General features: G+C 41.7%; 1 protein-coding gene across 1 annotated transcript; it reads left to right on the forward strand.

The window, feature by feature from the left end:
- Positions 1 to 1,136: 1,136 nt before the first annotated feature.
- On the forward strand, positions 1,137 to 6,002 carry KRT12 (keratin 12). Its single transcript, XM_059379544.1, has 6 exons — positions 1,137 to 2,587; positions 2,963 to 3,045; positions 4,226 to 4,382; positions 5,258 to 5,419; positions 5,520 to 5,645; positions 5,778 to 6,002. The coding sequence occupies exons 1-6, from the start codon at positions 1,877 to 1,879 to the stop codon at positions 6,000 to 6,002; spliced, it is 1,464 nt and encodes a 487-aa protein (XP_059235527.1). The 5' UTR covers positions 1,137 to 1,876.
- The last annotated feature ends 21,497 nt before the right edge of the window (positions 6,003 to 27,499 follow it).

Consider the following 27,499-nt stretch of genomic DNA (forward strand, 5'->3'; position numbering starts at 1 on the left):
ACTATCAGCAATTAGAACAAGGACAAGCTCAAACAAAACGCTTGTAATATACATTAAAGGAATCCTTGCTAAAAATTTCCATATGAGGCTAAGGTCCCTGGCATATCCACTTAACATATTTCCATCTTCTCAAGAAATGAAACAAATGGATTACGGCATCTCTCATCAAGCTGAGTCTGCATTTGATTGCTGCATCCTTTTTATATCTATTGTGAGTGAAAATTCATAGTTTCTGTAAATGTCTTGCTTAAGATCCCTTTACTTAGAAATCCCATTGGCGGGGCACCTGGGTGGCTCAGTGGGTTAAAGCCTCCACCTTCAGCTCCGGTCCTGGTCTGAGGGTCCTGGGATCCAGCCCCACATCGGGCTCTCTGCTCAGCGGAGAGCCTGCTTCCTCCTCTCTCTCTGCCTGCCTCTTGCTCATTCGTGATCTCTGTCTGTCAAAAAAATAATAAAATATTTTTTAAAAATTAAAAAAAAAAGAAATCCCATTGGCTTGCTCCTTGTGATGTGTATAGGCTGGGGGAAAATATGTCCCTTCATGTGTGTCCCTTCTACAGTAAGGTAGAAGGAAGCTGGAATTGGATTTCACTTGGGGTTCATCATTCCTGTCCCTGGAAAAATAAATAGATAGATAGATAGGGTCACACAGTTCTTCTGCTTGCCAGAATTGACACTGCGTATTCCCTAGAGAGGCCCAACACGGGCATTGGGTACAAGTCCTCTGCACTTGCCCCCACATCACCGCGGGGCACTGCTAGCACCAGCTCAAGACTGTTCACAGGCTTAAAGTACCGGCCTCACTTTCTGGGACGCTAGAGTCAAGGCAGAGAATATCTGGATATTAGAGTAGGAGACAGGGGTTGAGAGTGAGAGCAGTAATGGAATTTTAATATACAAAAAAATCAATTGCATTTTTATATATTAGCAATGCTGGGGGTTGAGCAGTGAATAATCAGACTCCTGATTTCACAGAGTTTACTAAGAAGGTAATTCTCATGTAGAGGAAGAGCTGAATATATAATAATATTCTACTCAATATTCTACTCTACATGATATTCTACTCAAAAACAGCATTTTTCAATGTTTAAGGGGTCCTCTTTCTGAATCAGAAAAAAAGAAACTATGTAACATCCTAATCCTAATCCAAGATTTTAAAATATTTGAGAGCTCAAACTCCTCTATAAATCTGGAAAATGCATTTTTTTTATTTCAAAGATTTTACTTATTTATTTGACAGAGCACGTGCACGCACAAGCAGGGTGAGCAGAAGAGGGAGAAGCAGGCTCCCCGCTGAGCAGGGAGCCCAAGGCAGGGCTCAATCCCAGGACCCTGAGATCATGACCTGAGCCAAAGACAGACGATCTACTGACCGAGCCACCCAGGCGCCCCCTGGAAAACGCAATTACGCCCTAACCTTCCACCAGTGCCTTTTATAACTGCTTCTGAAGCCATATTCCACTGGAATATAGACTAGATCATGGTCGGATGGTTTACATTCAGTTTTCTAAAGGAAAAAGTAGGAAATATGAGTGAAGATCTTTAAGAAGCTCAAGGCTGAGGACGACGTACGATTAATTTACCCATTTAACAATCACTCATTGCTTTCCCACAGTGCATAAAACACTGGACAATGCAGAGAATACATGCAATGGAATAAGCTGGAAGAGAAAATTTCTTGTGACAACCTATATCTACTCCACCCAGATTTCTTTTTCATATAACAAATATGTAATGGGCACAATTATTCAATTATTTCTATACTAATGAGTTTTCAGTATGCATAAATCATTTACTGGTTGAGCTGGCCAAAAAATGGGGGGGGCATGATGTTTTGAGTGGAGAGAGTGAACTTTTCAACTGCAACACCCATTTCATGACCTATAAAAGGGCAACCTTTCTCCCTTGCGGACACTGCTGCCTCTCAGGTTGTGGCCCCCTTCTCTGGGCTGTGGATCTCTCAAGCAACATGATGTCTCTCTCAGTGCGCACCTCTGGGCTGCCCCGGCGGCTGTCTTCCCAGAGTGGAACATCAGGCAGAGCCAGGGGCACATCTGCTTCCCTTGTTGGCAGTAGCTATGGGGGGAGCACCTTTGGCTTTGGTGACAGCTGTGGGGGAGGCTTTTCTGCTGCTTCCATGTTTGGTTCTAGCTCTGGCTTTGGTGGTGGCTCTGGAACTTCCCTTGCAGGAGGTCTGGGCACTGCTTATGGGGGGACATTGGGAGGTGGCTCTGGAGCCCTGGGAGGTGGCTTTGGAGGCTTGGGAGGTGGCTTTGGAGGTCTGGGAGGTGGCTTTGGTGGCCTGGGAATTGGATTTGGTGGAAGCCCAGGAGGTAGCAGTGCTGTAGGTATTCTCTCTGGCAATGATGGAGGCCTTCTTTCCGGATCAGAAAAGGAAACCATGCAAAATCTTAATGACAGATTGGCTTCCTATCTGGATAAGGTTCGAGCTCTAGAAGCGGCTAATACTGAGCTAGAAAACAAAATTCGAGAATGGTATGAAACACGAGGATCTGGGACTGGAGACTCCGGGTCACAGAATGATTACAGTAAATATTATCCATTGATCGAAGACCTCAGGAATGAGGTAATGATGTGGTTTCTGCAGGGGCTTTGGGAATTTTTTTTTCTTTTTTGCTATTATAATATTTTACACTGATAAACCATCTAAAACTTACGGTATTTTTCAATTTGGCTTTATCTGGAACAATTTCTCATCTCAAGATACTTAGTTTCATTTTATGACTTATCATACAGTGACTGTATTTCCACTATCTTTCTGCAAAAAATGCTTCTCAATTTTTAAATAAAATACTGTAAATGTTTTCTTATAAAAAGTTAAACTGCCTTAAATTCTTAATAAAATAGCATGTTAACATCACCTAAAAATTTCTTCTCAGGTGCACTTGTATAATACTGATATCTTAGAAGCTCATTTTGTATGTTTCCCCCTATTTGCCAGATCATTTCTGCCAGCATTGGAAATGCCCAGCTCATCCTGCAGATCGACAATGCAAGACTGGCTGCAGAAGACTTCAGAATGAAGTGAGTCGAAAAGAAAAACTAATAATAATTGATGTGTCTCATCATTTTTTTCTTATTCCCCATTTTCCTGCCTTTGTTGATGGCAAATATTTTAAACCCTCTGAAGTACGTAGGCTCCACACATTTGTTGTTTTGGTAAATTTACATTGGGCATTCTAGGAAGAAAGCAGATTCAAACACAGTTCACATTACAGGTCCTTAATTATAAGCTACTTACACTTGGGACTAGGATCACCCCCATGCTTATAATTTGCTTTTGGGTCATAATATAACAAGATATTTACACCAATGTTCTAAACCACAATCTTCCATGTATCAAAATGAATTAATAATGTTTTTTACCTAGAAGTGAAATTATCTTTTTCCTGATGACACACACCACTAAAATATTAACCACACATCTCTTTTTATATTCCTTCCTCCTCTCCCATATTCCACCCTCCCACACATTAAGATAGAAACACAAAGGGCGCCCGGGTGGCTCAGTGAGTTAAAGCCTCTGCCTTTGGCTCAGGTCATGATCCCAAGGTGCTGGGATCGAACCCCGCATCGGGCTCTCTGCTCAGCGGGGAGCCTGCTTCCCTCCCTCTCTCTGCCTGCCTCTCTGCCTACCTGTGATCTCTGTCTGTTAAATAAATAAATAAAATCTTAAAAAAAATAAAAAGGGTAGAAATACTAACGCTCATTTTGCTGCACAAAACCTCCAGGCAGGATGTTGTACTGGTGATGATCCTCAGCCTATAAAATCTTGATAAAAGCTATTAGAGAAGTATCAAATCTTAAATTAAATCATGAATAAAAGCTAAGCAAAAAAAATTATTTATTTTCAACCGCTTTTAGGATTTCATCAGAAACTCCACCTGGAGAGCGGCTCTTAACTCTTTACAGCCAGGGCAGCCAGCCAAAGGGGAAACTGCCCCCTGGGATGCAGGGCTACTGAGGCTCACTGATGGGAGAGAAGTCTCATCTCACAACTTTTTCACTTCTCTCCAGCTGAGCAGTAAACTATTATGGAAAAAAGGAAAGAAAAATGTTAAAAAGGAAACAGAGCATCATACATTACAGTGCTGCCACTTCTACCTAATCACCCAGGACACAAAGCAACCCTGAAGATGATGGCGGGGGACTGATTCAAATGGGTACGTTTACTCCAAAAACTGTCTTTGCGCTTGGTTTTCAGGTATGAGAACGAGCTGGCCCTGCATCAGAGTGTGGAGGCCGATATCAACGGCCTGCGCCGGGTCCTGGACGAGCTGACCCTGGCCAGAGCTGACCTGGAGATGCAGATCGAGAACCTAACAGAAGAATTGGCCTACCTGAAAAAGAACCATGAGGAGGTAGGCAGATTTGTAAGCTGCTTTTTCCCTCCCAAATCCAAAAATTACAATTTCAAATTCACAAGTCTAGAGTTAGAACAGATAATGGAGGACACATGACACCCCTGTTAAATTGGCCATGTGTTTTGAATTTCTGGGTGTGTGTGTGTGTGGTGGTGGTGGCGGGATTGAGGGAGGTTCCCACTGAAGTTTAACAGATTAGAGGTGCTTTCTGATTTTGTCGTTTTCATCGTTAGATAAGGACAACCAGAATTTCAATTGTCCAAATTCAGTGATTTCTAAACACATAGTATTTTTAAAGTTCAAAAACAGAAGCCTGTCAGTAATACATAATGTTATACACGTTTGAGAAACTGGTTATGCCCTGCGTAAAACACACAATGAACTCTGGCAGGCCACACAGTATAGCAAAGCCTGGCGTATGAACAGACATTAATCAAGACCCTGGCAATGGGCTTCTACAGAACTTTCTATTGGAAATCTACGACTATGGTACAAACAGTGTGCAAGCCTTGACACGGCCGCAGCCCCAAGTTGGCAGCTGTGGTTAAAACCCCACTGCATCTTTTCCACCAGGCTTTGCCTTCTGTGTAAAGGCCCTCCACCTCCAAGAAGCAGGGCCAACCCACCCATTTGCCATGATAGGCACAGCCCCTAGGGCTCATGGTAAGTTTAGGGACCCAAGACAATGTGTAAGTTCTTTTAAATTAAAAGAAAAATTATGAATTTGTAGGTAAAAAAAAAAAAAATTTAATGCATTGTGTCAGTCACCAACGTGGTCATAAAATATAACGTTTCATTTCTTTTCTGTTGGAAGAGACCCACGAAGGCTATAATGGGTCTCTGCGCCCCTCTCTTTCATTCGCTGTCCCCAGGAGCTCCAAAGCTTCCGGGCAGGTGGCCCAGGGGAGATCAGCGTGGAAATGGACGCTGCTCCGGCGGTGGACCTCACCAGGCTCCTCAACAACATGAGGGAGCAGTACGAAACCATCGCTGAGCAGAATCGTAAGGACGCAGAGGCCTGGTTCATTGAAAAGGTACCACAAACAAACAAAAAAAAGGCGTTGCCACAGTTGCAGAAAAGACCCACGGGAGGAGCGCGCGCTCACATCCCTTTGCCCCTCTTTGCCGCGGCAGAGTGGGGAGCTCAGGAAGGAGATCAGCAGCAACACGGAGCAGCTTCAGTCCAGCAAGAGCGAGGTCACCGACCTGAGGCGCGCAGTGCAAAACCTGGAGATAGAGCTCCAGTCCCAGCTGGCCACGGTAGGGGGCGCACACAACAGCATCATTTCAACTTCCGAAGAAAACAGGCATCCACGCTGGTAAGGCCATTGGCCAGGGGCCTTCCTCTTAACAGTCCCCTCCGTTGTTCTGCCATTTGCCTCCCACGTGCAGAAGAAATCCCTGGAGGTCTCACTGGCCGAAGTGGAGGGCGACTACTGCGGCCAGCTGTCCCAGGTGCAGCAGCTCATCAGCAGTCTGGAGGAGCAGCTGCTCCAGGTGCGCGCGGACACCGAGCACCAGAACGCCGACCACCAGCGGCTGCTGGACGCCAAAGCCCGCCTGGAGCTGGAGATAGAGACCTACCGCCGCCTCCTGGACGGGGAGGCCCAACGGTGAATAGACAGGTTCAAATAGGTTGAAAATAACTTCAGTGGCTGACCAACTGTGGTCACCTGGTACACTTGGGGCAAAAGAAGTAAGGGTTCTTTTGCTGATGGAAAATACCCCATCTCCTAACAACATGCCTTAGATTTATTCAAGTTCTATACTTTGCAAAGTGCTGTCACCCATTATCTTACTTGATCATTCATAAAATGCTGGGATAATGGCACCACAAACAGAGGCGAACCACTAATGAGCACTAGAGAAGTCCCCCATTAGGGTTCTGAGATCAATGTCTCAATGCTAAGAATGACACATCAAACAATAGCCACCCAAATCACCTCATAGCCTCCTGCGATGAAAGTTCCCAAAGCAGGGGCGCTTGGGTAGCTCAGTGGGTTAAAGCCTCCACCTTTGGCTCAGGTCATGATCTCAGAGTCCTGGGATCGAGCCCCACATCGGGCTCTCTGCTCAGCAGGGAGCCTGCTTTCTCCTCTCTCTCTGCCTGCCTCTCTGCCTATTTGTGATCTCTGTCTGTCAAATAAATAAATAAAATCTTAAAATAATAATAATAAAAAAGTAAGTTCCCAAAGCAGCAGCAGCCTGGAGTAGGGGAGGAGCCCAGGGCTATAAGTCAGGAAATCTAAGTTCTGAGATCAGACCTTCCCTTAATTGCCAGTTTGCTTCACTTAGGGAGCCTGTTTTAGGCAAGATTTGAAAACAAAGGTCCACTGCACTGATTACTCTCAGGGTGCATTATTTATTCTTTGTTCATCAAGAAATATAGAATACCTTCTCTATTTAGTGATAGTTTTATGTATCCTGTTAGCTTCAATAGCAAACTATTTCTCCTCCTCCCAGAAAGCATCATGTGGTATAACCTCCCTTGTTTTCTTTACAGTGACGGTTTCGATGAAACTTTATATGTAACAGAGTCCAAACCTCAAACACAATCGATCGGTTCCTCTAAAGGTATGTAGATTTCCTAAGAATCACTTACAGTAAGTCAGAATCACACTTATAAATAACTAAAAGAAGATCTCTTAAATATTGCAGTGTTATTAATAATTTAAGGTATATTTGCATTCTGAGCCAAGAAAAAATATTTATGCATTCCTGCAGAAAAATGAGTAGACTGTAACGTAGTAAAACTTCTGGCACATCCAGAAGGAAAACACTCTACTCTATGAAGAAGTGTTATAAGCATCATAACCACTTTTTAAATTAAAAAATATATATTTTTTCATTTCTGCATAAGATACTGAATATATTTCATTTGCACTAAATAAAATGCATTACTTTAGAATGAAAGAGTCACTTTTGAAAGTTTAAATTAGGGGCACCTGGGTGGCTTAGTGGGTTAAAGCCTCTGCCTTTGGCTCAGGTCATGATTCCAGGGTCCTGGATCCTGGGAGCCCCACATCGGGCTCTCTGCTTGGCAGGAAGCCTGCTTTCCTTCCTCTCTCTCTGCCTCTCTGCCTACTTGTGATCTCTGTCAAATAAATAATAAAATCTTTAAAAAAAAAAAAAAAAGAAAGAAAGAAAGAAAAGAAAGTTTAAATTAGATGGATTCTATCTGCCAGTACCTCAACAATCAACTTTGGATGAATATGTGAAACAGTAACTCTTCCCCTTTATTTCATTTTTATCTTTAGACCAAACTAAATCCCGGAAAATCAAGACAATTGTGCAGGAAGTGGTGAACGGTGAAGTGGTCTCATCTCAGGTTCAAGAAGAACTAATGTAAAATTTCACAAGATCTGCCCCATGTTTGGTTTCTTAGGAACAGGAAATTTACAAGTAGAAATTGTTCCTTTCAGAGTAAGATACTATATTAGTTCAATCATATTTTAGTCTGTTTCATTTTTCTTGGATTCTCTATTCACTTTGAGTCCCTTTTGCTCTTTAATTACAAGTCACAGTGGCCATATCGGTCTTTATAACAAACCAAAATCACCTCACATCTTTCTGGATCCAGTGTGGTCTTCTAATAAACCTTTCTCTTGGTGACCTGGAACATGTTTTAATCACAGAATTTTGATCAAGTAGTATTGTTTTAAAAGAGTTCAATAAAAGATAGATGGCAATAATGTGAAATATGTACCTTCTTGATTCCAACAATAATGTCAAGAGCATAGACAAAGGTTTGTAAAATACTAATAGCAACGTAGATAAACACTGAGATGAAGATGTCGAGGCTGGAGATTAAGTTAAGAAGATTCTTTTAGAAGTTCTGTCCTTGGGGTGCCTGGGTGGCTCAGTCGTTAAGTGTCTACCTTTGGCTCAGGTCATGATCACGGGGTCCTGTTATTGAGCCCCACAGCAGGCTCCCTGCTCAGTGGGAAGCCTGCTTCTCCTTCTCCCACCTCCCCTGCTTGTGTTCCTTCTCTTGCTGTCTCTCTCTGTCAAATAACACACAAAAAAAAAACAAAAAACAAAATAAAACCCTTAAAAAAAAAAACTTATGTCCTTTTTACATCAGCCCATCAAGGTTACAGCAAAATTACATTGTCCACTAGGGGATAACAGTTGTCCTGTTCATTTTCTAAGACCTTCTTTCATTCAGTCAAGATACACTTAAAGAACCCCACAGTGTGGAAGACTGGAGACTCAAAGATGAGTAAGATTGGGTCCCTGCCTGGAGGAGCTCACAGGGTAGAGATAGCCATCCACCAGGAATACAGAGAGATAGGGCACACAGAAGTTCAGGGGACACATGGAGGAAGAAGTGAACAATTTGTCAGGAGGCAACTAATTGCTTCATTCAACCATCAACCAGGCAGGGGCTCCTGGGTGGCTCAGTAGGCTGGCCGTCCAACCTTTCATTTTGACTCAGGTTGTGATCTCATCACGGTCCTGGGATTGAGCCCTGAGTCGGGCTCTGCAGAGCAGAATCTACTTGAGATTCTCTTTTTCCTTCTCCTTCTACCCTTGCCCCCACACTCATGGGCGCGTGCGCTCTCTCTCTCTCTGTCTCAAGTTAATTAATTAATTAATTAATTAATTAATTTTTTTAAAAGAAACCAACCAGGCAGAGAAGGGGAAAGGGAAGAGAGGAATATATGTGAAAAAACACAAGGTTATAAACAAACATGACTTTGATGTCCTTTCTCCCTTCTGGCACTGGTGAGTGGGTTTCTGTTGGGGTAGATTGGACCCACAAGTCAATAACAGATGTCATGTCCTGGGTTGTGGCAGAAGGTGGCCAAAGTCTAAGCCTGAGTAGATGGGTTCAATCTGGATTGGCAAATTCAAAACCCTAAAAGGAAAAATGAGAACAGGATTTAATGATTAAGAGCCTGGGCTCTAAAGCCAGACTGGGTTCAGATCCTGGCTCTGCCACTTCATAGCAAGTAACCTGATTTCTGTGGGCCTCAGTTTCCTGATCTTTGAAGTGTGCGGGTTTTGTGGAGATTAAATGAGGTAACATACATAATGCAGTAGGAGCAGTCTCTGGCACCTAACAAGTACTCAGTATTTGCACTCTATTATTACTTAGGGTATGGAACAAAAATGGGATGCAGAAACCAGGGGAACTGAAGAGCAAGGAGTGTCAAAGGAAGCAGAAAGGAGAGGGAGGAGTCATGCAAGCCTGGAGGAATTCCCTCACTGAGTGCAAAAACCCACGGAAGGTTATTATGCCATTTTAGCTGACTTGCTTCAGCATGCAGCTTTCTGAAATCACACTTCCTTTTAATATTTGCTAGTGGTTTCCAGTGCTCCGTTTATTTCCCTGTATTACGCATAGCAGTTCAACTCTCTCCCTTGCTCTCCCCTTCTAGAACATGTCATAGGAGAACCTTACTTTTTAGACCCGAAGAGATTATCAAGGTCTTTTCCTGAATAAAGTCCACACCCCCACCCCAAGTAAAAAAGAATGTCCCTTTTCTGGCACTCAAAAGTGGCTGCGAACAGTTACTGTTTCAAATTACATCTGTCTTCCTTATAACTACATCTGAATTGTATGAGACTCAAAAGAGAAAGGGGTTTTGCACAAGGATAAACCCAGTTTATTGGTTCTTAGCTACTTAGTTTCTCAGCATTCATTTCTTTTGGAGGCATTTTTTCACTGGGATCCCCAAGATAATACCTCACTTGTCACGTTTTCTCAGATTCATATTTATGAGCTCTGAATGTTGGCCCAATCTTCCCACTTATCCTCTCTCCATATACTCATTCCCTAGGTGACCTTAACTAACCCCGTCATTCTAAAATAAACGCCTATAGCCTTATTGTGGTGATCATTTCACAATATACACAAATATTGATTCATTACACTGTATACTTGAAACTAATAAACATTATACCTCAGTAAAAAAACAAAGCAACCGTCTATGCATTGATAACTTCTTGTAGTAGCATCCAAGATGGCCCTAGGGATCCCTACCTCCTGGTACTCATGCCCCTATGTATAGTTCCCTCCCACAATGAATAGAGTAGATCTACTGAAGAAGTGACCGTGTGTGATTTTCAAGGTTAGGTCAATAAAGCATTTCAATTCTGGGGTGCCTGGGTGACTCAGTAGATTGAGCGTCTGACTCTTGATTTCAGCTCAGGTCATGATCTCAGGGTCATGAGATCAGGTCCTGCACTGGGCTCCTTGCTCATCAAGGAGCCTGGTTTTCCCTCTGCCTGCCAGCTGCTCCCCCTGCTTATGCTGTCTTGCATGTGCTCTCTCTCTGTGTGTGTCAAATAAATAAAGAAAATCTTTAAAAAAAAAAAAAAAAGGCACTTCAATTCTGGCTTGGTCCCTTGGATTGCTCACTCCAGAGGAAGTTAGCTGGCCTTAAAGTTATATAATGTTGGGGGGAGGGGGAACTACCTGAAAAAAATCAGTGATATCACAAAATTTCCCTTAAGCTCCAATGGCTAGGATCTCATAACCATCAAACCCAAAATTACAGTGCTTTTCTGGTAATATCTCAGAATATCCTATAGTCTTCAGCTGAGAAAGGAGACATTAGGTTTACTATTTAAGTTCACTCTGCCCTATTCTCACTGCTAAGAAATGCATTTAGCGTTGTATCCTTATCATGAAATTACAGCCCTCATTCACTAGATCACAAGCCCTACTTCAACAGAGACATAAAAGGTCCCTTTGGACTCAGGAATTAATGAATTGCAGAAAAAGAAGCCTATCTTTAAAGAAAATAACTTATAAGAGAAATTCTAAGTACAGAATGAGACAACAAAAAACACGCAATTCATGATTATTTTAAAATCTAAACCTTTACAAACTAAAATGTCTGCTTTTTATATGCACTTGTTGTATGTAGAGGCCACAGAAAAGTGTGGGAAATATTGTATATACTAAGTTGGTACAGTCATTACCTCCTGGAAATTACCGAGGACTTGGAAGACTAATTTACTTTTTCTCATGTACATTTCCTAAAATCCTTAACAAAGAGCACGTATAACTCTAATAATCAGGGAAACCATAAATTTTAGTTATCCAGAATAAAGGGGTTTCCAAGTAGTTCACAGTAGGAAGGAAACAATCTTGAAAACAACCCTAGATTGCCAAAGCAGTCACTTCTTGAGGCTTTGCAAGAGTGCCACCTACTGGAATCTCAGGAACTGAACATTTAAAACATTAACCCTGCTTTTCAAGCCACTTTTCAAGCCATTCATACTTGAGGTATGTATGTTGATACTAGAAAGTTTCTTTTTATGTATTTTTTTAAAGAGATGGAGAGAGGGTGTAGGAGAGGCAGAGGGAGAGGAGAGAGAGAGAGAATCTCAAGCAGGCTCCACAGTCAGCACAGAGCCCAACACAGTGTCAAGTCTCACAACCCTGAGATCTTGACCTGAGTCAAAAATCAAGAGTTGGATGCTCAACCAAGTGAGCCACCCAGGTGCCCCTAGGAAGCACACTTAAAAAAAAAGAGAGAGAGAGAGAGGGCACCTGGGTGGCTCAGTGGGTTAAGCCTCTGCCTTCAGCTCAGGTCAAGATCTCAGGGTTCTGGGATGGAGCCCCACATCAGGCTCTCTGCTCAGCAGGGAGCCTGCTTCCCCCCCACCACCTACTCTTCCCCCTCTCTCTCAGGTTTCTCTGCTTACTTGTGACCTCTGTCTGTCAAATAAATAAATAAAATCTTTAAAAGAGAGAGAGAGAGGCAGGGTGCCTGGGTAGCTCAGTCAGTTAAGCATCTGCCTTTGGCTCAGATCATGATCTCAGGGTCGTGGGATCAAGCCCGATGGTCAGGCTCCCCACTCAGTGGGAAACCTGATTCTCCCGCTCCCTGTCTCTGCAGCTCCTGCTGCTTGTGCACTCTCTCTCTCTGTGTGTCAAATAAATAAAATCTTTTAAAAATAATAATAAAATTTTTAGAAAGAGAGAGGTAAAGAAAGAAAAAGTAAACTTTTACAAGCATCAACTTAGTAAATTAAAATGTTCTTACTTAAATAACAAGTGAGTAGCTTTAGTTTCCACCAGAAAGTCCACCAGGAAGGAGGCAAGTTGTCTTAACACATAAAAAAGAAAGGTAGGAGCACCTGGGTGACTCCGTAGGTTAAGCCTCTGTCTTTGGCTCAGGTCATGATCTCAGGGTCCTGGGATTGAGTCCCACATTGGGCTCTCTGCTCGGCAGGGAGCTTGCTTCCTCCTCTCTCCCTATCTCTCTCTCTCTGCCTCTTGTGATCTCTTTCTGTCAAATAAATAAATAAATTCTAAAAAGAAAAAAGAAAGGCAGAAACTATTCAGAATCTAGAGAACCAGGCAAACAATGTGGACTACTCAAGCTTCTAAAAACATACTCAAACATCAATTGAAAATTTTATTCACATAGCTGAAAAAAATGACTTTTTATGGGCTAGTAAATGTTTCTTAAGACTTGGAGCTGGACCTAAGATTTAAATTTCACTTAATATTAGTATCATAACCTCAAAATCAAACTAAAAAATATCAGTGTCTTCATTGAATATATCCTCTTCATCCCATGCCACTTCCTGGCTGAACTTGGCTGGTCAGAATATGTGCATTTTAGTTGTCCGCTTGGAACGCACCTCCTAAAGTTCTATACACATGAAGTTTCTGCTAAGAAAAGTGTATCCAGGGATGCCTGGGTGGCTCAGTTGGTTAAGCCGCTGCCTTCAGCTCAGTCATGATCCCAGCGTCCTGGGATTGAGTCCCACATCGGGCTCCTTGTTCAGCAGGGAGCCTGCTTCTCCCTCTGCCTCTGCCTGCCACTCTGTCTGCCTGTGCTCGCTCTCTCGCGCACTCTCTCTCTGACAAATTGTTTTTAAAAATCTAAAATTAATAAAAAAAAAAAAGAAAAGAAAAGTGTATCCATTTAGGGATATTTCGTTTATTTGCAAATACCATGGGATTTTTTTTTAATCATTAAGGCTCTGATTTCAATTTTCAAATGAACAGAGCTGCAAATACAACTTTTTTAACCAGTTGAAGTATAATTTTTAATTTTTTAAACAATGATCAGTTAGTATATTTAAATATACATGTGGGGGATCACATATTTTTATTTGTATATTCATTCATTCAACCAATATTTATCTAGCACCAACTATATGTAAGTCTTAATATATTCTATTGAAAATAACCAGCTTTTATGAACTAAAGGTAAATACGTGATAAAGTTTCATACCTTATTCTCCTTGGTCACATTAATGCAAATAGAATAAGGCAAGTTGCCATCATTTTTAATTGGCAGATGTGGCATTGCTCCATACACAGTAAATGTGATTATTTAACAGAAGCGTGAGGAGGCTTAGTCAGTGCCTTTTGGAAGATAGGGCACCTTTTCATTTATTTTTGGAAGTTTTATAAGTTTTTAAAGAGGGCAAGTCACACTGTTAAACAGGGTATTTTTAAAAAATTTTTTATCTTTTTAGTAATCTCTACATCCAAAACGTGGAGCTTGAATTTACAACCCAGAGATCAAGAGTCACATTGGGGCATATTTTTAAATTACAATACTCTTAAATATTTAATTGTATTTTAACACATTTTTCATTATAGTAAAGTACTTTCAAGGTACTTTAAGGTGTTTTCACTGGACACCCATTATACACAACCTCATGTGCTGATTCTGGAATGACAGAGTAATGTTAAACTTCCCTATCTTATCTGATAAGTAACTGAGTAGGTTGATAAATAATAAGGTAAACTTTCATCATTGTTTTTTAAAAAAACAAACATACACAATCACCATCTAATCAAGAGAGAATCTGGGAACCAACACTGCAGAACTAGATCCGGACTAACACAGAATTCACCCTCCCTGCTCTATAGAGAAAGCAGAACAATGATGTCCACTCTCTCTGTCTCATTAATCAGAGGTTGGGAGTTAAGGAGCAGGGGTCCAAGGGGTGAGGAGGGTGGGAGAATCTGACTGGGCTCCCCAGTGGAGCCTTCAGTAGTAGCTTCCCCTACGTGACTCTGGAAGGTGTTTCCACAGCTTGCAGAGCTGGAAGGAGCAAGAACTGAATGCTAACCAGTGGGAAGATGAGAATCGCTCGAGGGGAAGGTAGCTCCCAGCAGGGAGGAGAGCTCGCTGAACATTTTAGTCATCGTTATCATCATCATCTGTCACCTCCAGGGTACACAGTGAAGGGCTGCATGACAGAGGAGATCATTTCTGGGGAGTTCAAGGACAATATAACATTGCATTTGCCCAGATAAAAAGCTAAAGCAGCAGGTTACACAATTCTTTCCTGATTTCTCCAGAGGGAGACTGTTGAGCTGCATTTTCCAAAGTACTGGCATTCAGAAAACCTAATCGTATAAAACCACATCCAAAAATGCATGCCATGCGCCACAAAACACTTGCTATATAAAAATACATCCAAATACCTTATATCATCGTAACTTATCTAGATGTTTACAATGTTGATGGGTCATTTATGTTTGGTTTAGTCAGAAAAATCATGAAATAAGTGTTATTTTAACCAGTTTATACATTTCAGTCAAATTGTACTTTGGCTAAACAAGCCAAGAGACGTTGTTCCACCAATATTGGTCTAAAAATCCTCCCATTGTAACTTCTTAACTAGGTCAAGCTCTGTGTCTCCAGAGTCCATCCAATTATTTATTCATTCAACAAATATTCTAAGCACATCGTGGACACATCTGGCATTCTGCCTCCTAAGTATCTGTGATCCAGTTACTTTCTTCCATCCCTACCACCACCAGCCGGGTCCAGGCCACTGCTCATCACCCCTCGCCTGAAAACCACACAGCTTCCATGTGCACCTGCCTTCCTTCTGTTCCTCCTGCCACAGTCAGGGAGAGATTGTTTTGAAAAGACAAAACTGACCCTGTCACCCTATTGCTTAAAACCTTTCAAAGGCTTCCTGGTCCTTGGAATAAAGACCAAAATCTAGCAAGGTCTGGCCTGGCCCCCTTTCCCATCTCTCAGACTGTGTGCCTCCCGATGCTTTCACCTCTCCCTACTAGCCTAGTTCAGCTTTTCTACAGCCCGCTCCTTCCCACTGGCCTTCCCCTCTTTGCCTAGAACGTGCTTCCTCTCCATTTTGGCCTGGCTAACTGCCACTCACCTTGCCAGGTTTGAATTTAGGTGTCATCGCCCCTGAAAAGTCGGAAAGTCTCTACCCCTTCCTCTCCCCTCCCCGCCCCGTGATAACCACATCAGACTCTCCTACTATATACACTCATAGTACACTGTAGTCTTCTCATATACTTAATGTGCATGACTACTGAATTAATGCCTGCTTCTCCCACTGTAAGATCTCTAAGCTCCCTACTGCTCTGCCTTCTACAGTTGCCCTGGGGTCCAGCTCAGTATATAAAACAGCAATCTAGCCCATTGTGTAGGGGGGGAAAGTCAGTATCTGTTGAATATGTGTACATGGAATTGTGTGCAAGTGCTAGAGTATTCACTGAATAAAAGTGGAACAACACTACTGTGGCATCCCCAGGGCTTAGCACAGGACTTCCACAGAAGAGGCACTGAAAAGTATTGATCTATTTCTTCTATTATTTTCTTGAAATATTCAACACACTCTTCTCTATTTATCTATTAATTCTAAAATTTATTTAACTCAAATTTTCCACCACTTATCTTTGGTAAGACTGAATAAACAAACCCAAATTTCTCAATGCACAGCAGCTAAGCAGTATCCACCATATAGCAGGGATTAGGAGGATGCTTTGCAGGATTATTTACAATAACCAAGATATGGAAGCAACCCAAGTGTTCATCGACATATGAATGGATAAAGAAGATGCAGTATATATCTACAATGGAATATTACTCAGCAACAACAACAACAAAAAGAATAAAATCTTGCAATTTCTAACATCCCTTCTAACATGGACCTAGAGGGCATAATGCTAAATGAAGTAAGTCAGTAAGAGAAAGACAAACATCAGATGATTTCACTCATATGGGGAGTTTAAGAAACAAACAAGTAAACAAACAAACAAAGAGACAAAAAAACAGACTCAAATACAGAGAACAATCTAGTGGTTGCCAGAGGGGAGGTAGATAGGAGAAACAGATATAGGAGATTACCTTGATGAGCACTGAGAAATGTACAGAGAACTTCAGAATCATTATGCCGTATACCTGAGACCAGTAGAACACCATATATTAATTATACTTAAATAAAGAAATAAAGAGGATGCTTTGAATATATTTAATTTGAATCTATTTATTTTGGTTACTTTATTTTTTTTAAGATTTTATTTATTTATTTGACAGACAGAGATCACAGGCAGGCAGAGAGAGAGAGTAGAGGAAGTAGACTCCCTGCTAAGTAGAGAGATTGATGTTGGGCTCGATTCCAGGACTGTGGGCTCATGACTTGAGCCGAAGGCAGAGGCTTAACCCACTGAGCCACTCAGGCACCCCATATATTTTTTAAAAAATATATGAGTCACATGGAAAGGAAATCCACTTACTTTATTCTCCTTAAATCCTAATTTAAAAAAAAAATTAGACTGTTGGGGACTAAAACACCATGAAGAAGTTGTTTGCATTTACTGAGAAATTTGGTGAATTCAACTGATATTCTCAGAAAAACCTAAAGGATACTTGTCACTTTGCAGAGTCATAACTTTTTTAATCTAAAATACACAAATTCTCACTTGGTAATTTCACAAGGCATATTGATATAAATCATATTGCTCAATAGACAGTATCTGATGACTCGGTAGAAAGTGATCTTCAGTTTCAATAGGCAGTCTTTACATTAATGATGCTTTTTTTTTTTTTTTAAGGAAATTAACCTGAGGACTTTTCCCATATATATAAGAGTCCCAGGAGTTGTTTTCCCCAAATACGGTACCATCGTCTCTATGAAGTCTTCATAAGAAAAAAACAAAACAAAACAAAACTGTATCCATCAAAGTTCACTAATGAAGCATTCCCAGAATCCTTTTATTCATCAGTAGAGTGTGCTTTGTACACAGGCATTCAACTCACTATGGATACAAAACTGAGTTCTCTTAAAGCAACTGATGGAAGATAGCTTGGCTTTCCATGTAAAAATTGAGACTGAAACCTTAATACTCCAGGCAATCTAGACCAAAATAGAACTTGTTCCTCCTTCATTAACCAAGGTGTTCTATCTCAAACAAACTTTTCTCTCAAATATTTACGGGCCATTACAGAAGCAACTGGACCAAGCATAGGCATATATGCAAATAACATTACCTTGAGGGAGAAAGACACCTGCCTAGACCAGAAAGAAAATACAGATGAGGTGCTACAGAAGTTGGTGGAGGGAGAGAACACATAGGGCCGGGGCACAAAGACCAGGGCCACTTTTACACCAGAAAAGCATTTGAGCAGTTTGAGGATATAAAAATCTCAGTGTATGGCATTAAATGGAAATGGGCAGGCAGGAAGAGAACCAGAAAGCATCTCCCGCAGAATGCTTTCCCACAAGACCAAGTGACCTTCTTCTGAGAATCCTATGTTGACCATGGTGCTGCGAGCTTTATTTATAGATGAGTTTATAGATGGGTTGTCTGATTCCTCTTCAAAGGCAGGGCCATGTATTAGAGACCATCCAGAAATACATTCCCAGCACTTAATGCAGCAGCTGGCAGAATGTACATGTACCCAACATGTTGATTGGAGTGATGGTTTAGAAACATCACATTCAGATTATACACTGTCAAAATGATTGAAAAATTCAAGGGAAAAGATTGGCTGAAATCCAATGAAAACTATTTGTTAAGCCCATCATTTGGCACAGTTTAAAATAAATCATATATTGACTGAATTTTTCATTTTGGCACCAATTATGCTGTCACACAGGTACGCCTGTAGTTATGAGTCACTCAAAATTCTGTAATCTGGGAATAGTAATACAGCATATTTTAATCACTGTATTACAGCAAGTGAGGACACAGGAAAACAAAACAAACAATATTGCAAAGTGCCCACCGATGAATTTGTGTTAGGAAGAATGTCCTACTCAGCAGTGCTATAACAGTAACACCTAACAGCTCAACAACCCAGAAGAAAAAATATGAATTGTCGGGGAAAGTCTGCTTAGAGTGAAATAAAAATCCAATGTGTATTATGAGATTTTGCAATAGCTCATGTTGTAATAGAGAAATGTGATTTTAACCGAAGGAGGGAGATAATTATAGCTTAGAAGCCAACTAGCTAATCAACACCACAATCAGAAATGTCTGAGTGACAAGCCTTGGCCTCACACCCAAAAGGGTGAACCCAAAATGTGAGTGAAACAAGTTTCCATTACAAGTGTGTCCAAGACACCTGAGCCATCCTGAAACCAAGGTGGGGTGGGGGTGGGGAAGGCAAGGGTATTAGGTTACTAATGACTAATTATTCAATTTAAATAATTTCTCTATTTAAGAGGAAAACAAGAAATTCTGTGCTGTATTCTATCTCAGGAAATATGACTATGCTGGAGACTGATTGCAATGTAATAAAACAAAGCATGGATTCCTTAAAAAAAAAAAAAAATCCCTTGAATTAACACTTAGGGACAGAAAAAAAAAGTTCAATCAATTCTACAGATTTAGAAGTGATCCAAGCAATGGCAACCCAGATGATAATGGAAGACAAAACCAAACATGTCCTCAAAGGAGCAAGTGAATGAACTGATGACCCCTTAGCTTAGAACAGAAACGATTTTGGAGGGTAGAATAACACTCTTTAAATATCCAAAAGACTCCAAAGCTAAGTTTTATGTGGCAGAGAGCACACTATATTCTGTGTGGCAGATTTCAGTTCAATATAATGAGAGAGTTTTCAGTAGTTAGAACAGCAGAAATGAAAGGCCCAATGAGATAATGAGCTTTTCTTCACTAGAACTATTCAAGCAGAAATGGGAAGTATTTGAGTAAGGGAGTTCTGCTTGGTATTGAATATCATTAACAAGAGAAGCAAGGGAACTAACATGTGTAGGTACCTACCATTTGCAAGACACTTAGCATGTGTTATCTAAATGTGCAGTCTCTACCTAATGAATTGGGTATTATTTTTCAGATGAGGAGACTAGGGCTCAGAGATGTTAAGTAACTTACCACACGCCCAGCAAGAGGCAGAGCTAGGATTTGCAATCTGGGAACAGCTAAGGTCCCTTGAATATTGTGTCCTGGTTGACACCATGACAGTGAATGCGTTAGTGGCCTAGATGCTTCCATTCTGATCATTTCTGTCCATCCTTCTAGTCTGGTATTATTTCTGTCAGAATACTGAGGGCTTTTGGTCAAAGGGCAGAGTAGCTTTCCCCATGACATCAAACTCAAAAGATAAAGCATCCTTTAGGTCCTTTGCAGATGAATTCTGTAATTTCGGTGACCAGAATCCCTAACAACTCATCTAAACTAGAAAGAGCAGAGTTTTAGCTCACATGGATCCAACCTAGGCAACTGGCTGTGGCTTCTTGGATTAAGGTTAATAATAGTCTAGGGTCAGTCTAGGGTCAGCAGGAAAAAATGTCATTATCAATTAGTAATGTCTGCTATGAGTACAGGACAGAAGAGTGGCAGCAAGAATGTTTTGGTTTTGTCATCTCTAATCTACACATTTCTTAAACTATTTTCTACTTTTTATCCTCAATTCTTGAATGGATACAAGCTCCACTTTTTTACTAACTGCTGAAAGTAAAGCTAATTTTGAAAGTAATGCTTCCTGCTATTATTCCTAAAACCACTAATGGAAGGTATAGGAATACATAATGAGGCAGACAGAAAGCGGCCCATAAGACTTATTATCAAAGTACTTTTTTAAAGATATAAATTAGAATTATGGAAACCTTACCCTGGTCTGGAATCTGTTCCTCTCATTTCATGTCCAGAAACTGGACTTTACCAGTATACTCAGAGGTGATGTAGAACTTCATGAAGACTTATAATGATTGTATTCATACAATACTAATGTATAGATTAGAATGCCAGCTAATTAATTAACAGTAAGGGACATGTCTTTCCCGGTGTTCAAGGCCACTCAGAACACCCACTTTCCTGCTGTACACATACTTGACAGGATAAATTAGGAATCAGGAAGTTGCGGCATAAGCATAGAATTTGAACAGAAGTTAAGAGAAAAACTTGAGGAATATTTCCTCCAGATTCCCACCCCACCCCCCACCCCCTAGTCCCCTGCAGCCAGGCCAGGTAAGGTATCTCTGCCACATGTTAGGCAACTCCCGCCTAGTGGCTGGACGGAACACGTGCCTGAACTCAGCATCTCTCTCCTTAAGGCCAAAGGAAGCTTCCCTGAATCCCCTTTGATATCCCCTGCTGACCACACTCCTTACCCAGTTGTTGGCCCTGGGAGATAGATTATATTTTGGTTTTATTAGTTTAGTTAGGAAGGCAAATATATTTCCTTTTCCCTCAAGTTCATGGGGCTACTTCACTGTCTCATCCATATTTATGGCTGAGACTACTTCTTTCAAGTATCGAAGGGCACCCCTTGGTTCATTGTACATAAGAATGAAGACTTATCATTTTAAAAGTTCAAAGGAGAATGATACACACCTTAGAGACTCCATTCACATTTACCATAGTGACTCTTCTAAAACATAGAATTTTTCTAGTCATTTTTTTAATGATACCATGTATCTGTTCTTTAAAAGTTCCCTATGATGAAGCTTAAATTATCCAACAGGTCATTTCCTACATCATCAAGGCTTCACTGTGTCTTGGACTACTATTATTTCTTTATTAGTTTTAAATTTTAGGGGTGCCTGGGTGGCTCAGTTGGTTAAGCATCCAAACCCTGGTTTGGGCTCGAGTCTTGATCTTGGGATCATGGGATCAAGACCTAAGTCAGGTTCTGCACTCAGCCAGGAGCCTGCTTGAACACATTCTCCCTCTGTCCCTCCCCATACTTTTTTTTTCCTCTCTCTCTCTCTCTCCCTCTCTCTCTCAATTAAATAATTTTTTTTTAAGTTTTAAATCTTAATTCTAATATAGTCAACATACAATGCTATATTAGTTACAGGTGTACAATACAGTGACTCAACAGGATCACTATTGTTTCTGATCACTCTTTCTTCCAGATACCTGAGTGCTATTTCAATTCTTGGTTCTTTGCATGTTCCCCTTTTCCTGCGTTCCCAGAAGCCCTAAAGAGCTACAAAATTCTACCTGCTTCTGTTCTCAAGTACATTCCACATCCAAAAATCTTCACTCCACTCTTACTTCCCTCCTTACCATTTTTTCTGCCTTCTGTCCCCCTTGGGATGCTGCAGCAATACAAGACCCAGATGCCTTCAGTCCATCTCCATCCTTTCTTCCCTGATCACAGATGGTCTGGCTTCTGCGCCCTATGTTGTCTGGAAAATTCTGGCTTTCAGATCTCTAAGGATCTTGTGGCAATATCATGGACATTGTTCTAGCCCTCATCTTCCCTGATCTTTCTTGCAGATTTTGAAATTCAAGACTTAGAAGAAACTCTGAGAGGTTCTAGAAACCCCAGTGGGTGAATCATTCATGCTTCAATCCATGATATCATTTCTGGGGTCTCATCTAGCTTTCCCGATAACTCCTCATTCACTCCCTTTACTAGATACTTACTTTACCCCCTATGTTTAGCCTAACGTTGAGAGTTTCCCCACCATTCAGTCTTAACATTCTACTCTTCTCTCCCTTAAAAAACCCAGTTGTTCTCAAGGCTTCGACTATCATCCTGCCTACCCTTATGCACTCTCCTTTTAAATTCTTCTATTAATTTCCTTCTTAAAGGGAATTTAAATTTTCCTTTAATTTGAGAAAAAGGTCATGTTATATAACCAACAAACTATAAAGACTGAAAATGTGTATGTATTTTAGTTAGTAGCTTTGAGAGAACTCACTCCCCTATACTTACATGATCTTTTCAGAACCCAAAGCAGCCAAACTGAAAAGTGACTTTGCAGTCCTAGCTCTACTTGCCATCTCTGAACTACTGAAATCTTCCACGTTGTTGGCCATTCTACCTTCTTGAAATTCTCATCTCCCTTGGCTTCCCTGAAACTTTTGTCTCCTAGCTCTCCCCTTTTTCCTTTGAGTGTTACCTTTCAACCTCTTTTGTTTCTCCTTAAATGTTACAGTTCCTCAAGGTTTTATCCTTGGTCCTCTTCTCTACCAATTCTCCCTGCAAAATCTCATCCAATTTCATGATTGCTCTTTGCCAGTAACTTCCAAATCTGGTCACGATTTCTGAATCCCAAACCCACACGCAACTGCCTTTGGAATATCTACACATGGGTGTTGACAGGTATTTTACCCCCAGTCTTCCCTATCGTGAACTCATTATCTTTCCTACAAAACCTGTTCCTTCTTTGCATTCCCGTATCAGTTAATGGTACTTCTCAAAGTCCAAAATTGGAAGCCTTTTGTCATTTAACACGCTCTCCTTCTCCTTCATCAACCCAAAACTAAGCAATAATCAAATGCAACCATTCTTATCTTCTATCTTCCCCTTCTTTCCACCCCACTACTACTTTCTTGACCGTTCTCATTGTTTCTTCCCCTTCCCGCAGACCCTTGCAAATCCTCCTATCTCATCTCCCTGCCTCCAGTTTCTCTGTGATCCATCTAGTACGTGGGTGACAATGTTATCTTTCTAAAAATTAGGGTCCTGTTCATCCTCTGCTTAGCAACCTTTATTGGTCCACGCCCTGATTATAGGACCAAATCCAAATTCCTTAGGATGGTATTAAAGGCCCTTCCCCAACTGGTTCCAACCCATTTTTCCAGTCTTATCTCTTGGAAGTCACTCATACAAACTTTGTCCCCTAGCCAAATCAAACTTTTCAGTTCTTCAAATATGACATGATTATTTACACCTCTTTTATACACACTGGTCCTTCTGCCTCAAAATTTTTCCCCGCTCATTTTTTAAGATACCATTCAAATAGCGTCTCTTATGTCTTCCAGAGACTGATTTCTCTTTCTTGGTGCTTGTCCTTCTTGGCGCCTTCTTGGTGCTTTACTTACATAAATCTGTATTATTAAAATCATCCTGTTCTGTAATTATTTGTGTCTTATCCCCTGCCCTCTACTCCCCAAGATATGGTTTCTTTGAGAGCGAGGACCATATCTTACTTATCTTGGCATCTTCAGAACCCCATAAAGGGTTTCTGGTATATAATATATATTCAGTGAGTGACTTGTATAACAATGGGGAAATCAGAGCCAAAGTACCCAACCCTTCCTTGCAGAAGGTGAAGGGAAAGACCTAGAGACAAAAAAAAAAAAGAACCCTCTTTACCCTCTTTTCTACTTCACCTGATCTAATAGTCAGTTATATTAACTGGAAGAATACAGAAAAGTCCTTCCTGGAAAATTCTTATCACCACAACGCCTGAAATTTCACGTGGGTAAAAGGTTTTTAAAATGTAAGTAGTTTTGGCGAACTCAGCCCCTACCCACCTTTGTCAGTAAGGCACACCTTAGATGAATTAGACTAACCAGATGGTTATCCTCCTAGTACCTATTTCCCCAGAAGGCTAAAAGACTCAAAGAGAAGAAGAGAACAGGGAAATGGAGCACATCAGGGGAGGACCAACTAAACTGGGACGTGGCTTTAGTGACCACGGGACCCAGGAGAGCTGGAGGCGGTGGGCTGCCGAGAGCAAGACGGCAGCATAACAAAAATCCAAATTCAGTGATGGAAACCTTGGTAGGTACTCGTTCTTCTACTCCTCCCTAGAGATAGGGGAAACACCCTCTCTCACACTCAGCAAAACAGCCCCGCCTCTGCAGGCAGGTTTGGCTCTTCAGGGAAAGAACTCACCTTCCATTGTTACTTTACTCCTGCAAACTCGTGTAACTTAAGTATTGTTCCCACCTACTGCGCCCCTTATCCGGCCTTTTATCTAGGGAGGATGCAAGGAAGAGAGGGGTGAGCCAGTTTCTGTAGTCCCAAGTCACAGGCTGCCACAGGGGATCAGATCTCATCTGAGTCTATGATCTGAGAACTTCTCTTTCCTCCTCCCTTACTAGCGTCAAGCAGGGTTTCTGAGAGGAAGGTTGGAAGGAAGAAGCCCAGAGGGTTTCCACAGAGCAAACATAACAAGTAACCAGGAACATTTTCAGTCCTGTGTAATGGTGTCAACATACCTTAAAGAAACTGAAAGCCAAGAGCTGTCGGGGAGGATGCCCAATTCATACTGACTGAATGACTTTTGTTGGGTTTTCTGTAAACTAGTCCTCCAGGACACCCCAGTTCCTATCCTCCAAGCCCTATTCTCTGCCTTCCTTCAATTCTAGAAGCCGTTGATATTCTTCCAGTGAATTCCCTTGCTTAATGCAACCAGTCTGTTTCTGATTGCCATGATTAGCTACACCGTGAAACCCACCTGGATCCTTCTAGAACAGATGCTCAGCTCCATCCTCCATTCCCAATACTCTTTATGCATAAATCTACCATTCCAGGAGCAGGAGAGCCCTGTTCTCTACTTAGAATTGTGCTAAATGTCAAGAAAGAAACATGAATAATATATGGTCTGTGCCATCAAAGAGCCTATACTTTGATAAGCATGCATTTCATGGCATTGCAATCATTCACTTTCCTATTAACCTCCTGGCCTGCCATCCAGTAGATTCCAAGCAGGAAACAGCAGGCACCCTGGAATTAGGAAAAACTGGGAGAGTTTAATACACGGACTATTTGCAAAAGTGCGGGCATGGTGTAGGGAAACCAGCACTAGCTATTATCACCCCCATTCCCAAAAAGACAAAGGAAAGGGACTCAGAAGGGGAAAGTCAAATAAAGAAGGTCACCTTGAAAGGAGCTATGCCTTTTAATGAAAGGCCACACCCAGCTGGTAGGGGCTGGGGGAAGAAATACCCAAACTCATTCTCCTCCCTCTCTTCCTCCTATTTACTGACTGGGGCCCCACTGGGCAAACCAACGAAAGCCAGAGAACAGCTATCTCCCTGGAGCAGAAGAGCAGGAGGATAAAGGTAGAAAGTGGATCCAGAAGAGCAAATGGCTTTGCAGGGTCAGCACTTAATACACGTTTGCTGAATTAGGTTCATACTACTACATGCATGCAGACAATTTCTAGGTTCACTTTTCTCTTATTAGTTCTCAAGTAGCTACATTAGTGTCTTAGTTGACAGTTTTCCTGATACACACAAGTTTAATTCTCTTCGTCCTCACTGCTACAGAAATATATATATATCGACATTAAAAAGACAATTGTCGGGGCGCCTGGGTGGCTCAGTGGGTTAAGCCTCTGCCTTCAGCTCAGGTCATGATCTCAGGGTGCTGGGATCGAGCCCCGCATCTGGCTCTCTGCTTGGCAGGGAGCCTGCTTCCTCCTCTCTCTCTGCCTGCCTCTCTGCCTACTTGTGATCTCTCTTTGTCAAATAAATAAATAAAATCTTTATAAAAAAAAAAAAAAAAGACAATTGCCTTGAATCTTGAATCTAACTTCCCAATAATCAGCATCCACTCTTGAAACCCAGAGGAAGGCTCAGACTCTTCTGTCTTTCCACGCATTTTCACCCCCTCCATTTTACACACCTAAGTGTAACAAAATCACAGGCCCTGCAGGGAAAACATGAGAAGGCAAAACCTTCCCTGTGCTCTGGGGAGGGGGTGCAACAGACAGAGGTGGGGATCATGGCATGCGGGAGTGGGGATCACGGCATTTGGGATGCTTAGGACAGACTAGGAGATAAGAGAGGAAGAAGTGCCAGACAGAAAGCCGGAAGGAGAGGTGGCTTCCAGAAATTTGGAGCAGACATCTGGAACAGAACTCTGAGATACAGGCATGGAAACAGGAAGAAATCTGGGCATAAAGGAATAAGCAAGTTTGTGCCTTCTCGTTCAGTCTATTCCCACACACATACATCCTGACAGATTAAATCACATTTTTGCTTAAGCCTGCCCTTTTAAGTGCAAAACTGTGCTTTCAACAGATTTGTGCCCAAAATAACCTCCCTTCTCCTTACCAAGAACTCAAAATCCTATCATGGGGAACAATTTCTTATTTCTCAATTGAAGAACAAGTTCAAAATGCAAATGCTTGGGTACCTGGAACAGCACAGTGAATAAGGCTATATTTCTACTTGTGTGAATGAACACTACCGTATCTTCTCCTTAGACAGAACAGGGGATTAAAGCACAAGAAAGCCCATGTATGGGGCCAGATAGCTCAGCCGAGTCAGTGTCCACCTTGGGCTGAGGTCATGATCTCAGGGTCCTGCGATAGAGACCCAGGTCGGGCTCCCTGCTCAGCGGGGAGCCTGCTTCTCTCTGTGCCTGCAGCATCCCCTGCTTGTACTTTCCCTCTCTGTGTCAAATAGATAAATTAAATATATTTTTTTAATTGTTTAAAAAAGAAAGAGAGGAAGCCCATGGCTTCAGAGGAAGGGCAGAGAGATTCCAATCCAGAGAAGAAAGGGTGAAAAAGAAAGAGAGCCAATGACAAACATTAACAACTCCACAGTTCTGTCCAGAGGAGTCTGAGATCTGCATGGATATCTAGAATCAGCACACGCTCAGTTGCTGAACTTTGGAGGAACTCTGGTCAAGAGGCATGCACAACAACTGTCTAAAGTCTGAGGCCCATAACCATCCTGTGAGAGCCCCTGACACCCACTGCAGATTCAATAAGTCTGTCTTGAATGGTGATATAACTAGGGTTATGAGTTTTATTTCTTTTTAAGACTTTATTTATTTGTCAGAGAAAGAGAACGAGAGAGAACACAAGCAGGAGAAGTGGCAGGCAGAGGGAGAAGCAGGCTCTCGCTAAGCAAGGAGCCTGATGCAGGACTCAATCCCAGAACCCTGAGATCATGACCTGAGCCAAAGGTAAATGCTTAACCAACTGAGCCACCCAGGTGTCCCAGGGTCATGAGTTTTAAAGAGCCCTCTGAAAGGGGAACCCTCTCACACTGTTGGTGGGAATGCAAGCTGGTACAGCCACTTTGGAAAATAGCATGGAGGTTCCTCAAAAGTTGAAAATAGAGCTACCCTATTACCAGCAATTGCACTACTGGGTATTTAACCCAAAGATATAGTTATAGTGAAAAGAAGGGCCACATGCACCCCAGTGTTCATAGCAGCAATATCCACAATAGCCAAACTGTGGAAAGAGCCATT

This window comes from Mustela nigripes, chromosome 16 (genome assembly GCF_022355385.1).
Source record: "Mustela nigripes isolate SB6536 chromosome 16, MUSNIG.SB6536, whole genome shotgun sequence".
Lineage (NCBI taxonomy): Eukaryota > Metazoa > Chordata > Mammalia > Carnivora > Mustelidae > Mustela > Mustela nigripes.

What these genes read in the sequence shown, in the direction of transcription:
- KRT12 (XM_059379544.1), top strand. Translation starts at nt 1,877, where the DNA reads ATGACCTATAAAAGGGCAACCTTTCTCCCTTGCGGACACTGCTGCCTC. An exon ending in TCGAAGACCTCAGGAATGAG is followed by an intron (nt 2,588 to 2,962) that starts GTAATGATGTGG and finishes CCTATTTGCCAG; the next exon opens with ATCATTTCTGCCAGCATTGG. An exon ending in AGGCCTGGTTCATTGAAAAG is followed by an intron (nt 5,420 to 5,519) that starts GTACCACAAACA and finishes TTGCCGCGGCAG; the next exon opens with AGTGGGGAGCTCAGGAAGGA.